At 41.0% G+C, this 13,066-nt stretch overlaps 1 protein-coding gene across 1 annotated transcript; it reads left to right on the top strand.

Moving 5' to 3' along the window:
• The first annotated feature begins 2,453 nt into the window (after positions 1–2,453).
• On the top strand, positions 2,454–12,989 carry LOC135470846 (multiple epidermal growth factor-like domains protein 6). Its single transcript, XM_064749893.1, has 9 exons — positions 2,454–2,469; positions 3,008–3,190; positions 5,350–5,490; positions 6,418–6,552; positions 7,304–7,576; positions 7,977–8,114; positions 9,136–9,273; positions 9,778–9,912; positions 11,778–12,989. The coding sequence occupies exons 1-9, from the start codon at positions 2,454–2,456 to the stop codon at positions 11,978–11,980; spliced, it is 1,362 nt and encodes a 453-aa protein (XP_064605963.1). The 3' UTR covers positions 11,981–12,989.
• The last annotated feature ends 77 nt before the right edge of the window (positions 12,990–13,066 follow it).

Raw genomic sequence — 13,066 nt, forward strand, 5'->3', positions numbered from 1 at the left:
CAGGAAGTTTCCGCTTATAAGAAGGCGATCAACTTGGCTTATGGGTGGAGGAAAGTGACGTACCCTAATTAAAAGAAATCAATATGAATGAAAAACCTCCTGACTGAAATGGACGTGAGAAAGAGCGAGAACTGGATTGGATCTCTAAACCCAAGGCTCTCTTGTAAGGTGGCATCCACTTGGGATTACTAGTTTTCGTTTTAATGCCATTCATGGCTCTCTTCCAAGGATTGGTGACATAGAGGAAAACTGTTTTCGCAAAAATGCATGACGGTACGCAATTGTATTCTCAATTATATTGGGATTTGATCACGTGAGCAATATGTGTGCAGCGAATAGGCCTACTGTTTTGTCTGTCGTGTATTTTACGACAGTGTGCAGGCTATATATCCTTTATACCACATTCCAAGCCCATAGTAACTACTACGTGTCGGTATATATTTTATTGCCCAGCCCATTTAACCGTTACTGATTCCGGTTGAACTAGATAGCGGTAAGCTCTACACAATAGCTATGGACAGTCAGCTGGCATGTCCACAAACCCAGGAAAGTGTAACTCCATATGTCTGGTTATAGATCACTATAGACTCGGTGCCTGTACAAAATGCATGGAGACATTCGGGTTGTTAGAACGAGACAGAGACTTATTCAATTTGTTTACTTTCGGCACATTTCAGCCGTCATTGATTCTGGGAGGACGGCATATATAAACGACGTTCTTCTAACATAGTCGAATCGTAGAGACGATCGCTTCCTTATTCTTCCATGGATAAAATGTCACAGTAGCTTACATATACCCAGAGCCGACTTCCATTCACACAGATGGCGGAGAATCAGGTTATCATTCTGTCCTTGCTGATGGTTACAATATTTCCTGGTATGTAATATCTATAGGTTACATAGTTACTTTTTTATGTATGTTACACAATTATTTCTTAAGTTACTGACAGTTACAGTACTCTCAGGTAAGTAACATATATTCGTTACATTGTTACTTCTATTGTTATTGCCGGTTACAATGTGACACAAATAGGCTACACAGTTATCTCTAACGTACATAGGTTACACATTTACTTCTGTATGTACGTTACAAAGTTACTTCTGTATTTACCTACGGTTACAGTACTCCCAGGTATGTAACATATATTGATTACAAGACCGCTTCGATGGCCTAATGGTTAGAGCGTCCTCCTCGAAGTCAGGAGACCCCACTACTAAACGCGGGGTCGGGTCAAATCAAAGACTTTGAAAATGGTACTTGCTGTTGCCTTGCTTGGCGCTCAACAGTGAGAGGTTAGAGCAAGCAAGCAGGACTGGTTGGCCCAGTGTTTGTGAAATGTGACTGTGTGGGGTGTCATTGGCGTCTTCCGCGCGATGCTTCAGTTGGGGCAGTCCTTTGGTGGCATGGGCTCGACCTGCCACAAGAAGACACAATGTATATATACACACACATATATACACACACACCTAATGACGAAATTGTTAAGTAGGAGGTTGAACCCCAAGCATACATACACACATACATATATATTGGTTATACAGTTACTTTTGTCCTTACTGGTGGTTAATATTCTCAGGTATGTAACATTTATAGTTACATAGTTACTTCTGACGTTATTCATGTCAAAGACACATGGGACTGCAAGTTGATGTATAATATATTGTGGTTTAATAGTTACTCGTGCTTTATTAATATTTACAAGGGTTTATCCAAGTCGATGAATAATGTATTTTGAGTGAGTGAGTGCTTGGGGTTTAACGTAACAATTTTTCGGTCAAGAGACGACGAAGGAGTCCTTAGAGTACATGCAATGTGCCTCTTTGTTGCAGGACGGATTTCCACCGATCTTTTATATTTATTGCTGTTTCACTGATACGGGTCAACCTGTTGTTGCACTATCCCCTTAATGCTGATCGCCAAGCGATTAAGCTACAACTTCCTCTTTTAAGGTATTAGGTGTGACCCGACCCAGGATTGACCCAAGCCTCTCCAAGTCGGTGCATAACGTATTTTGCTTTCGTAGTTATATCTGCTGTTATTAATAGTTACAAGTCTCTCCGAGTCAGTGTATAATGCACATAGGGTAGGCCTTAAACGTTATGGAGTGGTGCAAGTCTCTCCGAATCCAGTGCACAATGTAGGCCTTAATTATAATAGATATAGGTTGCATTTTAATTATGTTACTAACGGTTACATGTGTGTAAGGCTTAAGAAAGGTATGGGCAAGGTTTCTTCGAAGAAATTTTCGTCATTAAGATTGTGGACATCATGTGCTCCGAATACCTATATGTCATGGCAATTTCTTTGGCCAGGGGCTTTGAGTCAAACGAGTGGATGTGTTACGGGGTTGTTTGGCCGCGGATGTCGTTATCAGTGTCACTGTGCCGGACAGACCCCATGTGACCCCAGCAGCGGACGGTGTCCCCGAGGATGTAAGTCTGGGTGGTCGGGGATGACCTGTCAGACAGGTGAGGCTCTATTTAAACTATAGCATTAAAGATCCACCACTAATAATAGCGTCTTTTGTGAAGGAACCTGTCTCAACTTATACTAACTGCAGTTTCCTGCATCTGTCTCACAAACGGAGTCACAAATCCCTCGTCGGGTCTCACAGCCATAGCCGTAACCCCGGAAACCGGTCTCACGTGTAATACTGTGGCCTCGAAGGAGGACGCTGGTGTTAATTTATAATGTAGTTTCGAAGGAGGATTCTACAGTATTTTCGAAGGAGTAAATTTGCAAATAAATGTCACCGACTAATAAAGAAATGAATTTCACTTACAATAGTCCGGAAAAAGGAAACCGGTCTCGCTTGTAATAATTGCAGTCCCGAAAGAGGGACATCACTTGGGAAGCTATTTCTTTCAACTGCCATTAATGACACGTTTCACGCTATAGTAAATTCATTGCTGATTTTCTCGACTGACGCACCATCGCAAAAGTTTATAACCATATTGACTCACTCAAAGTGTTCATAATTGTGATATCTTGTTCCTTTTTCAACAGAAAATGTGGCACTGGGAAAATACTCCATACAAAGATCCACATACAGGGACAATACAGCGGACAAGGCTGTTGATTGGCCAAACCGTGAAGAGACGTGCGCAATGACAAGGCCAGGATATCCCGGATCTTGGATGGTTGATCTAAAGCAGAGATACGTGTTACACAGGATGAATCTGAAGTCAGGTTAAAAGACATTTCTTATCATTGTCCATTAGACTGGCTGTGTTACAGAAGAGGCGTTATCCCCAGTATAATAATAATAATAATAATAATAATAATAATAATAATAATAATATCACAATTATTTGACATGTATGAACGGAACTGTCAACTGGGCTTCTCCGGTTTCCATTCGCCTAAAGAGGCGTTCTTTCTGCGATCGACTCGTCTTTACCAACGAGTTCAAGAGCTCGAATCCAGCTCTGCTAATAGCCTCCCCATATGCCAGACCACGTGGTATGTAAGGGGCTCTGTAAAAACACGTGCTGTGGTTAGTACAGTGTTGAAAAAAGTTTATTTACGGCTTTAAGTCTGGAATGTTTGAAAGGTATATGGCATCATAGAGCACTGCTTCTTTGTACTACGAAATCAGGGGCCGATTCCACAAAGACATTTCTGACTTAAGTCAAAATTTAAAACATTGTCACAATGTTTAGTTTGCGGCAATTGAAGTTGAAATCTTGACACACTTGTGTTAAGATAACATTCATGATGTGGTCAAAAATTTTAATTTACAGGGCCAAAAATTAAGGTCTAAACTTAAGTCAAAACTGGCTTCTTGGAGTCGGCCCCCTTTCTGACTTAAGTCAAAATTTGAAATACAATCTTAAAGCCTATTTTGAGGCTTTGGAAATCAAAATTTTGTCCACCTCATCAATGTTATCTTAAGACAAGTGTGTCCAAATTTTAACTTTCGGTACCAAAAAGTAAGCATCGTAGAGAGAATTTAAATTTGGCTTAAGTCAGGAACGGCTTTGTAGAATCGGCCACAGAGGCTTAATGCTAACCAAAAATGCTATGAATATTTCACAGCGGGCATTAATATTAACTGTCCACACTTTTTTTATGCAGAGCCATCCGAAGATTTGAAGGACGTTCGGGTGTACATCGGGGAAACAAGCGATCTGGTAACTAGTACCTTGTGTGGCTCGGTCTCAAGCCATACTGACCAATCACAGCTCATCTGCGAGTCGCCATTGTCGGGTCAATTTGTGCACGTGGTCAATACCAAGTCCCAACTTGTTCTGTGTGATGTACAAATATATGGTACGATAATATTTTAATCCTTCTGAATGTAGTACCTGTAATACTGTACCTTGATGCCATCATGGAATAGGTCTGCAATGAATCCGTTTCGTTTAAATTTGCCTATTAACCTTGCGACAGGTAAACTTTCTTTGGGACTCATTAGCATGTGCTCATGCTAAGAAAAAGGCATGATTCAGCGGAGACAATAAATCTCACGTAAATTTACATGCATAGGCCGATTGAAAAGTTCATTTTCTTCACGAAACATTTATTACACAAGCTGCAACAGATCAAACTGCATATAGGATGAGAAAGTATTTTTGGCAGCCAGTAGATATGGAATTTTATAACGGACGGTTAAAATGTTGAAAAAATGTCTTTCCGGGCCTTTGCATATGTTATTTAACCAATAGATACACAGTTTTAGTTGACCGATAAAATATATCGCTTACAAAACATCACATTATTTCCATCGGAATGATAACTTCACTGATTCACGAAACATCGTCTTCAATCAAGACATACCCTTGGAGTACCGCTTAACAACGGCTATCTTCATAAATTATGTGTTACTATTTAAGCTAAAATATTTTTTAAAAAATTTAAAGTTAAGAAAATAAAGTAAAAACCTTAGATGGAGCTTTTAAGTCGGCTTAAGCCTTTAATGCGAATTAAACACTAACCGGTTTATTGTTGTCATTTAAAGTTTAAACGCTATAGATCGCTGCGACCATCAGGCCATTAGCCAATCAAGTCGCATATTCAAATCCAGCTCTCGCTGTTTCGGCGGTGGCTTTAAGTCAAGAGGTTTGTCAGACACTTGGCGACGGGCGGTGGTTTATTCCGGGAACTCACTCTCTTATGCCCATAAACGTGACCGAAATCTTACAAGTAAAATATTCTTCACAGCGTTAAGTATCAACCGATCAATCAATCGCGTAGTCATTATTTGAAGAGATGAAACAGAACAATATAACACAGTTAACAAACTGCATAAATTTAGAAATATGTTTGAAACAAACTGTGACGTTTGGTATTTTTTAAGGCAAATATAGTAATTTTTTCTTATGTGGTATACCTAACGTGCATTTCAGTGTGCAGTGATTACCGGTTTGGTGCCCTGGATTGTGAAGGCACCTGCCATTGTCACAACCCTGACGAGATCTGTAACAAGACTAGTGGCGTGTGTCAGAGCGGCTGTGCGCCTGGCTGGACGGGCCCCGGTTGTCAAGAGGGTACACATTTTTACCACCATAATTTTGTCTACGTAGCCTTGGTTCCCTAAACAGAAAATAATGACTCAAAGAGTTTGTTTTCTGAGTGATGCTTAAATGTATTCTGCTAGGAGTGAGTGAGTGAGTGCTTGGGGTTTAACGTCGTACTCAACAATTTTTCAGTCATATGACGACGAAGGAATCATTAGGGTGCATGCACGTGTAATGTGCCTCCTTGTTGCAGGACGGATTTCCACCGCTCTTTTATTTAGTGCTGCATCACTGAGACGACTTACCGAAGGCAAGTAAGCCGCCCCGCCCGAGCCATTATACTGATACGGGTCAACCAGTCGTTGCACTATCCCCTTCATGCTGAACGCCAAGCGAGGAAGTTACAACTTCCTCTTTTAAAGTCTTAGGTGTGACTCGACCCAGGATTGATCCTGGATCTACCGGTCTATTCTGCTAGGAATACCTTAGCTTATATGTCTAGCCATCGCAGGCTGGGGTATCGCAAGCGCAATAGCGTGTCCATGGAACTAGACATTTTGTTTCAGCTGTGACGACATTATTCTTGTGGTCTTCGTCATCATTTGACGCTGAAAAGAACCCAGATACATCAAGTCTTACTCTATGCGATTATAACGCTAAGGATTTGAGCTTAAGTCAAATGGACCAGAACAGTTTTATGTCCCATGAACTTCAAATATGGACAGGATTTTTGTAAGTTCCATATGCATGAACCATGAGTGAAAAAATCTACTTTCATTTTCATCTACTTACAATAACCCGCAAAAGCAAGGCACCAAAGACCCATTCGTGGATTTCGGGTTTAGTACTAAAATGGCGCGTCATGTTTGCCATGATTTCAAATGAGAAAGTTAATAAAGTAAACATATTAGACATATTTAATACATTTGTTCTTTTCTTCTTGTTCCATTTGAGCAGTCTGCCTTGGAAGCTTTGGCCCGGAGTGCCGTACACCGTGTGGTCATTGTCGGGGTGGGGCTATATGTGAGCCTGTATCGGGCGTCTGTGTGGGAGGCTGTCAGGCCGGGTGGAGAGGGAAGAACTGTGACCAAGGTACAACTGTGGTATATCCATTTATGCTCACCCACCACCAGCCCATCTTTTCATCTATATGAACCTTTGCATCCATCTAACCCCTGGGTCACAGGATTCACACACACACACGATCACCTGTCACTTCATTCATCAAGCCGGGTATCTATATATCATCTACCTCACGCATTAATTAATGGCACCCATATGTGTCTTGACATTTCCCCTATAGTGCCTACCGATGTCGTCGGTGACAGTCACAGATCTGTCTATAGGCTTAGATAGATCTACACCTCGTCTGAGAGTCCGTCAGTCCTCCAGCTCGTCACGAATTAGGTTTTCTGACTTTTTCTTTCAACGTTTCAAACTGAAACTTGGTAGCCTATACCAAGTTCAATTAAATAAAACGTTGAGGTCTATTTTCAACAATTTCTGATATTTACCTGCCTCTAAATATCAGAAAAGCAGAAATTGTTGAAAATAGACCTCAGCGTGTAATTAAATTGAACTAGCGTAAACGTAGGCCTATATGTACGGTTTCACCGAGACAAATTACAGACTATGTTCGAGTTTTGGGTCGTTTTGTCCATTTTCACCAAAATTATGGCCGTTTGGGCTCTGTTGCAAACATATGACAGCTATTATTCCGACGACCCAAACTTCCGAAATGCTTGTTCTGCTAGTTGATTGACCCAAATGATAATCAATAAATCTTAACAGGGTCAATCTCTCACACTACATATATAGGCCTGTATATGATTTCCGGTTTCAGCATGTATACCGGGCTCATATGGCCGAGGTTGTTCATCAATGTGTGGTCACTGCTTGCACACTTCCTGTGACCCCTTGTCTGGGGCCTGTCCCCGTGGGTGTGACCCTGGCTGGATGGGACCCAGCTGCGATACCCCATGTTCCCAGGACCGCTATGGTGAAAATTGTGCCTTTACCTGCGGCAAGTGCCGGGTCGGATCCTCCTGTGACAGCGTCACGGGGTTATGTCCCCTTGGTTGTTCTGATGGCTGGCGCGGAGTGTTCTGTACATTAGGTAATATTACACTTTTTTTCTGGGATCTTTGCTGAATATCTACCGATCGAGATGTAAGAATTCCGTTATATTCCATCTGTATACATTAGTTAAATTTTAAATGCCATTTTGGTCATCTATATAACGAAAGAGTGATAAGAACTCCATTATATCCCATCTGTACGCGCTATAGTTTCTTTTTTAAGTGCTAGTTTCACCATCTATATATCGAGAGACAATTCCGTTATATTCCATCTGTACACATTAGTTGTATTTTAAATACCACTTTGACGATCTGTATAGCGATCTGTATGACATTACTCATATTTTAAATGCTAAATGTTTTAAATGGTTGGTCATCTATATACCGAGCGATACGCAAGGATTCCGTTATATTCAAACTACATACTCTTTTTAACAGAGTGCCGTGAAGGGACGTACGGAGCTGACTGTGCTCACAGCTGCCAAAACTGCCACAGCGGTCATTGTAACCACACCACTGGTCATTGTGGGGTCATGGGATGTAAGACGGGTTGGAGCGGACCAAAATGCAATCAGAGTAAGAGAAGTTATAAATGTAAATAATAGGGAAATAATAAAACCTTCCCGCTGATAGGCCTACCACTCCTTGCCCCAAAGGCCACATTATCAGTATAACAGATAGGGAGACATCATCGAGGCTTTAGGGATACACTCTGACCTTTCTCGTGAACCAGAACCTATCAAATACGAACATAGGTCAGCATTTGGTAGGCTTTGGTTCGTCAAAAAGGTCGGCAACAATCCACCCAGTCTTTCCCTCATTCCTGGGATGGTAATATTGGATGTGGAAGGTGACATAAGTAGTATTTACATGTGTAGCCTACTGCCGAAAAAGGGGTTCTGATTAAGGTGCAGATTTTGGAGGCGTCCACTACTCAAAGTTTCTTGACTTACTGCTACAATAGAAGGAGTTGAATACAAAAAATATACCGGTACTCATTGTGGGACGGGCGAACGGACGTACCTACTGACGGACGTCCATCACCTCCACCCTCCGTCTCCCGTGTGGATGGTGGACGATAAAAACTACACTTTCTCTTTCTGGTTACTAATGCTAGATCAGTGGTACACAAAATTGTTTTATGTAACCTGCTTGCGTAGTAATTCGAATGGACGCAACCAAGGACGCTTCGATTCTGCCGTCCAAATGCATTGCTTGAAAATCCAGACACATTGTGACACAAGATGCCAAAGATGCTAAAAATGGCAAAGGTGAGATACGTTGATATAATATGCAGACGTTTATTTAGCGGAAAACACAGTACTTTAAAAAATGTTACATTTCACTCGTGCATGCTTTGCCTCTGTTGTGTGTCTTTGATTTCCTGTATGTTGATTAAATTCGAACCTTAGTCCGCCTACAGTAGTTCAGACCTAAGCTGTTAAAGACAGTGTTCATTCCTGTCTTTGCTATGAAAAATAGGTGACGTACAGAATTATGTATGTATTGCAAGAGAACAGTAGTAATTCCAGCTTAGGCCCGAAACGCTACTGCACGGGAAAATTAAGGCAACTCTGTGTTTCTTGTTCTTCTCTAGAATGTGACCCAGGTAAACACGGTTCCAGTTGTGAAATAGACTGTGGTCACTGCCGCCATGGGGCCATCTGTGACCCCAGTTCGGGGGTCTGTTCGGGGGGCTGTGCCGACGGATGGGTTGGATCTGTCTGTAAGGATAGTAAGTGTACAGCATAATGCTTCGTTTTACGTTCTTGTGGGTACTTTCATGAAGGTTTTCGCGGTAAATTTTGCTGAAGCATAAGCAGGGTCAAAATGTCATACATCGAACTATAAGAAAAATCGACAACTACGACATTTCTCTTCAGCGCAGTTTAGGGGAAGACATGAACAGTATATCAGAAATTAGATTAACCAACCCTTTTCAAAGCGTGTCTTATATCCTTTTTAATGCAAGAAAACCTGTATTGTCATGAATTCGTCTTCTCGTCGATTCTGCTGGTGGACTAAGCATCTCTGAGGCCTGGTCCTTTTGCATTGTTTTAATGTGCTAATTAAGCATTTATATGAATAGTTCAAATAAAACCCTAACTGAGGTAAACTGACAGTATTTTATCGGGTACCTGTGATCAGTTGGCAATTTATCACACGATTACCGCTTCTCAGGTTTAACTCTCTCTGCGTAAGTCTTTTATTATATTAGTATGTCCATTACTTTTTGCAGAATGCCAACGGGGATTCTATGGAGAAGACTGTGAAGTGAAATGTGGGGTTTGTTTTGAGGGTAGGCCTTGCCATCACGTGACTGGGAAATGCCCAGGCGCTTGTACCCACGGGTATTCCGGCACACTGTGCCAAAGTAAGTTTATGAGTACCAGAATAAGATGCTTATATATCATTATGCATTTAGGCTTAATTTGGCCAATGGCCAACTGGTCCATGCAGAGTACGTCTTGAAGGTTCAACAGAAACCTTTCGCGCCTACACAAAAAGTATTTTGTTAATTTCTATAACAAACTGATACTAGGCAAAATTTCGCATTTTCGAACCATGGCAACTTACAAGTTACTGCAAAGGTCACAGTACATTCAGATCAGATATATTCTGCTTGTAACGCTTTCACAGGTGACACTACTTATCAAATCATAGGTTAATCTGATGGACAACAGGATTCAATCTAGGCGTCGTAATACCAATAGTCATCCATGGTGGACGTTCCAGGTCAGTAATCACAAAACCCATTTCCAAAGCAGTTTTCAACATAATCTACGAAGAAACAAAGAAATTTGAACGGATTCATGCATAGAGATGCAGGCAGCAGTTTGTTTTGACGCCGCAAAGACGCAAGAAATGTATAAGGCGTGTATATTTATTCAATATCCAAATAAGATACTTGTTAAAAGACAGTTATAAAGAAAACTGGCATGCTCTTTTTGGAGACTCCGTCCAAATTTGCTAAGACGAGAATATATGTAAAGTTGAACAAATTTAAAGTGAAGACCTTCGCTGGAATAACCTTTACACGCTAGTTTTTACAGGAATAACTGTCGAGTGACGTCGATTGCCGTCACACAGCACACAGGATCTCACAAATGTTATATGGCGAGATATGTACACGCCCGGTGAAGGACCTTCAGAACACGGATGAATAGCTATGTGAATATGCTATGTGAAGGCAGCGTAATGCAATTAAGTAAGAAACCGCTGTCTTTGTACAAATCGTCTAGCAAATGAGAAGAACCAGGTCTGATAAAGATAACTCTATAATCTACAGCATAAAGCCATATTCGTACCAGACCAGATACAAATTTGCCAAAAGGGGGCCAGTTTCATCATCGGAGTACCTACTACACTGTTGATATCTAGTTTTCTTGAATTTCTTATAGATTTTAATAGGAAATTTTAAAAAACTCGATACACATCGAGGCGTCATTAACAGCAAACGTTGTATGTATATGTTCCTTCAGGTAAATACGATATCTGTTGGAGTCAACTTGACCATACTTAGCCTTTATCACACGTCCACTTTGTCAGGAGGAAGAACCTATTCTTCGAGGTCACTATGGGGTTTATCAGGTGCTTTTCGTGACAGGCTTGTAGGCATATACATACACTTTCCTCTTGAAGTTTTATTTACCTAACTTGTATCACTGTCTGTAGAAGACCGCTGTGAAAGTTATCTGACCTTGACCTATTTTTTTTCAGGGTGAACTAGGCCAGTTCATCAATTTCCTTGTGTTAACACTTTATCTTACGGCAGATGCATGTAAAACTTACTCAGGGGAAATAATTTCCAGTTACCTTGAGCTATGTTTTCAAAACTCGTCAGTACCAGTATCTTGATTCCCTTCTACACACTATCTTTGGAACAATATAAAACACGTAGCCATGATATGGCTGCAATATCGCCAAAATGGCATGAGGTCATAATTATTCATTCATTCAATGCATAAAACATGGGAAGCAGGGTAAAGCTTAGTAGTATGGTTCGCGACCTGGCGAACCAGTTGCTATTTACGAATTTCTAATTTCTCCGTACACCTTGTGGAGCGGTAGATTCTAAGTGTTTTGATAAGCTTTGTGGTAGTAGGCTTCTCTGCACAATTTATCAAACGTACTGCATCTTGTACAATCAGTTGATTTTTATCTTGTCCAATAGTATAAGTTAATTAGATTATACAGTTTTATTTTCTGTAATTCTGATTAAGTCGATCTGTGTTCCAGAGAAATTACTGATAGACCCGACACGTAATCTGCTAACGTCAGTGGTTTTGGGAACAGGCGCGGTGGTTTTCGGCTCTCTGTTCGCTTTCATCATCTGCCTGGTGATAAGATGGCGTCAAGATGACATACAGGACGACGGTGAAGAGGACGAAAAGCGGACTGAGCGGCGGGCCCCTCTCCTACGACGGTTAGAGAGTCTGTGATACCCATCTACTAACCCAATATGCACATCACTGATTAAATACGCAATGCATAGTGTATGCCAACGCTCTGACGTGGCACCCCATACAGCATGTCCAATGCCGGTAGATCCAGACTGTGCTGACTTTGGGTTTCGCAAAAATTTTACTCGGTAAAGGATGGCCCCAAACCAAAGTCAGAGTTTGCTCCATTTAAAAACCGGTTGCAGTTGCAGTGGCAGGTTGTTACCATTATGTTCCCTACTTTTTCGTCTGTCGATTTATTGTAAGCACAATGCCAGTCGACTGTTTTCTAAGCCATGTGGGCCCAAGATTCCTTCGTCATGAAAAGCCACTCGTTGTACTGACAGCCTCGACATACTTGACAAGGGCAGGTAATAGCACCATGTTTTCAAATGAAGCGCATCTTGCCATTGGTTTGGGGCCACCCTTGGCCAAACCTGTCAGAACAATCTTGGACTAACTGCCGGACTGTCAGATACTCAATTCCTGACGTTCTCAAAATCACCTGCAAAATTTGAGAAATGGTACCAGTCATAAGAAATGCCTCATGGAAACATTTAAAATGGAAGTCCCATTAACTGGCATTCTCAGGGTTTGAGACGCATAGATACCACATACGGTTCCAAAAGTGGCTATGCAAATCTTAAAGCATGCTGTTGAGAACTGTGCTTAATTGTGAGATAACATCCCAATATGACTGTGCTCAAATATCGTGATTTTGTTGTATCAACTCTTCGAATCGTAAATCAACTAGTCAAATGAAAATAGGATAACTCATAAGTGCTCACAAATTTGTAATGTAGTGATTTTTGAATTCTGTAAGTCAGTTCTGCATATCACTGTGTGAATGAACCTTAGCTAATTTGTTTTGGTGACATCATATGCAGGTATGTAATATTTCAAACTGCAGTTATAATGCCGACTGATATCCGATTTTTCAGTGTTACAGTGGGAAAACTTATAATGTTGTAAAATTATCAACCATGTCGTATAAATGACCCAACTGTACTCTTCATCAACAAAATAAAGCCCAGAAAATAAAGTCCAGAAATTTCAAACATTCTTTTTGTTCATATATTTGAAACC

This window comes from Liolophura sinensis, chromosome 7, assembly GCF_032854445.1.
Source record: "Liolophura sinensis isolate JHLJ2023 chromosome 7, CUHK_Ljap_v2, whole genome shotgun sequence".
Taxonomy (NCBI): domain Eukaryota; kingdom Metazoa; phylum Mollusca; class Polyplacophora; order Chitonida; family Chitonidae; genus Liolophura; species Liolophura sinensis.

Excerpts from the sequence above, each read along its gene's own strand:
- LOC135470846 (XM_064749893.1), top strand. Across the intron at positions 3,191-5,349 it reads CAGGATGAATCTGAAGTCAG|TGTGCAGTGATTACCGGTTT; the intron begins GTTAAAAGACAT and ends CGTGCATTTCAG. Across the intron at positions 9,913-11,777 it reads TTCCGGCACACTGTGCCAAA|AGAAATTACTGATAGACCCG; the intron begins GTAAGTTTATGA and ends TCTGTGTTCCAG.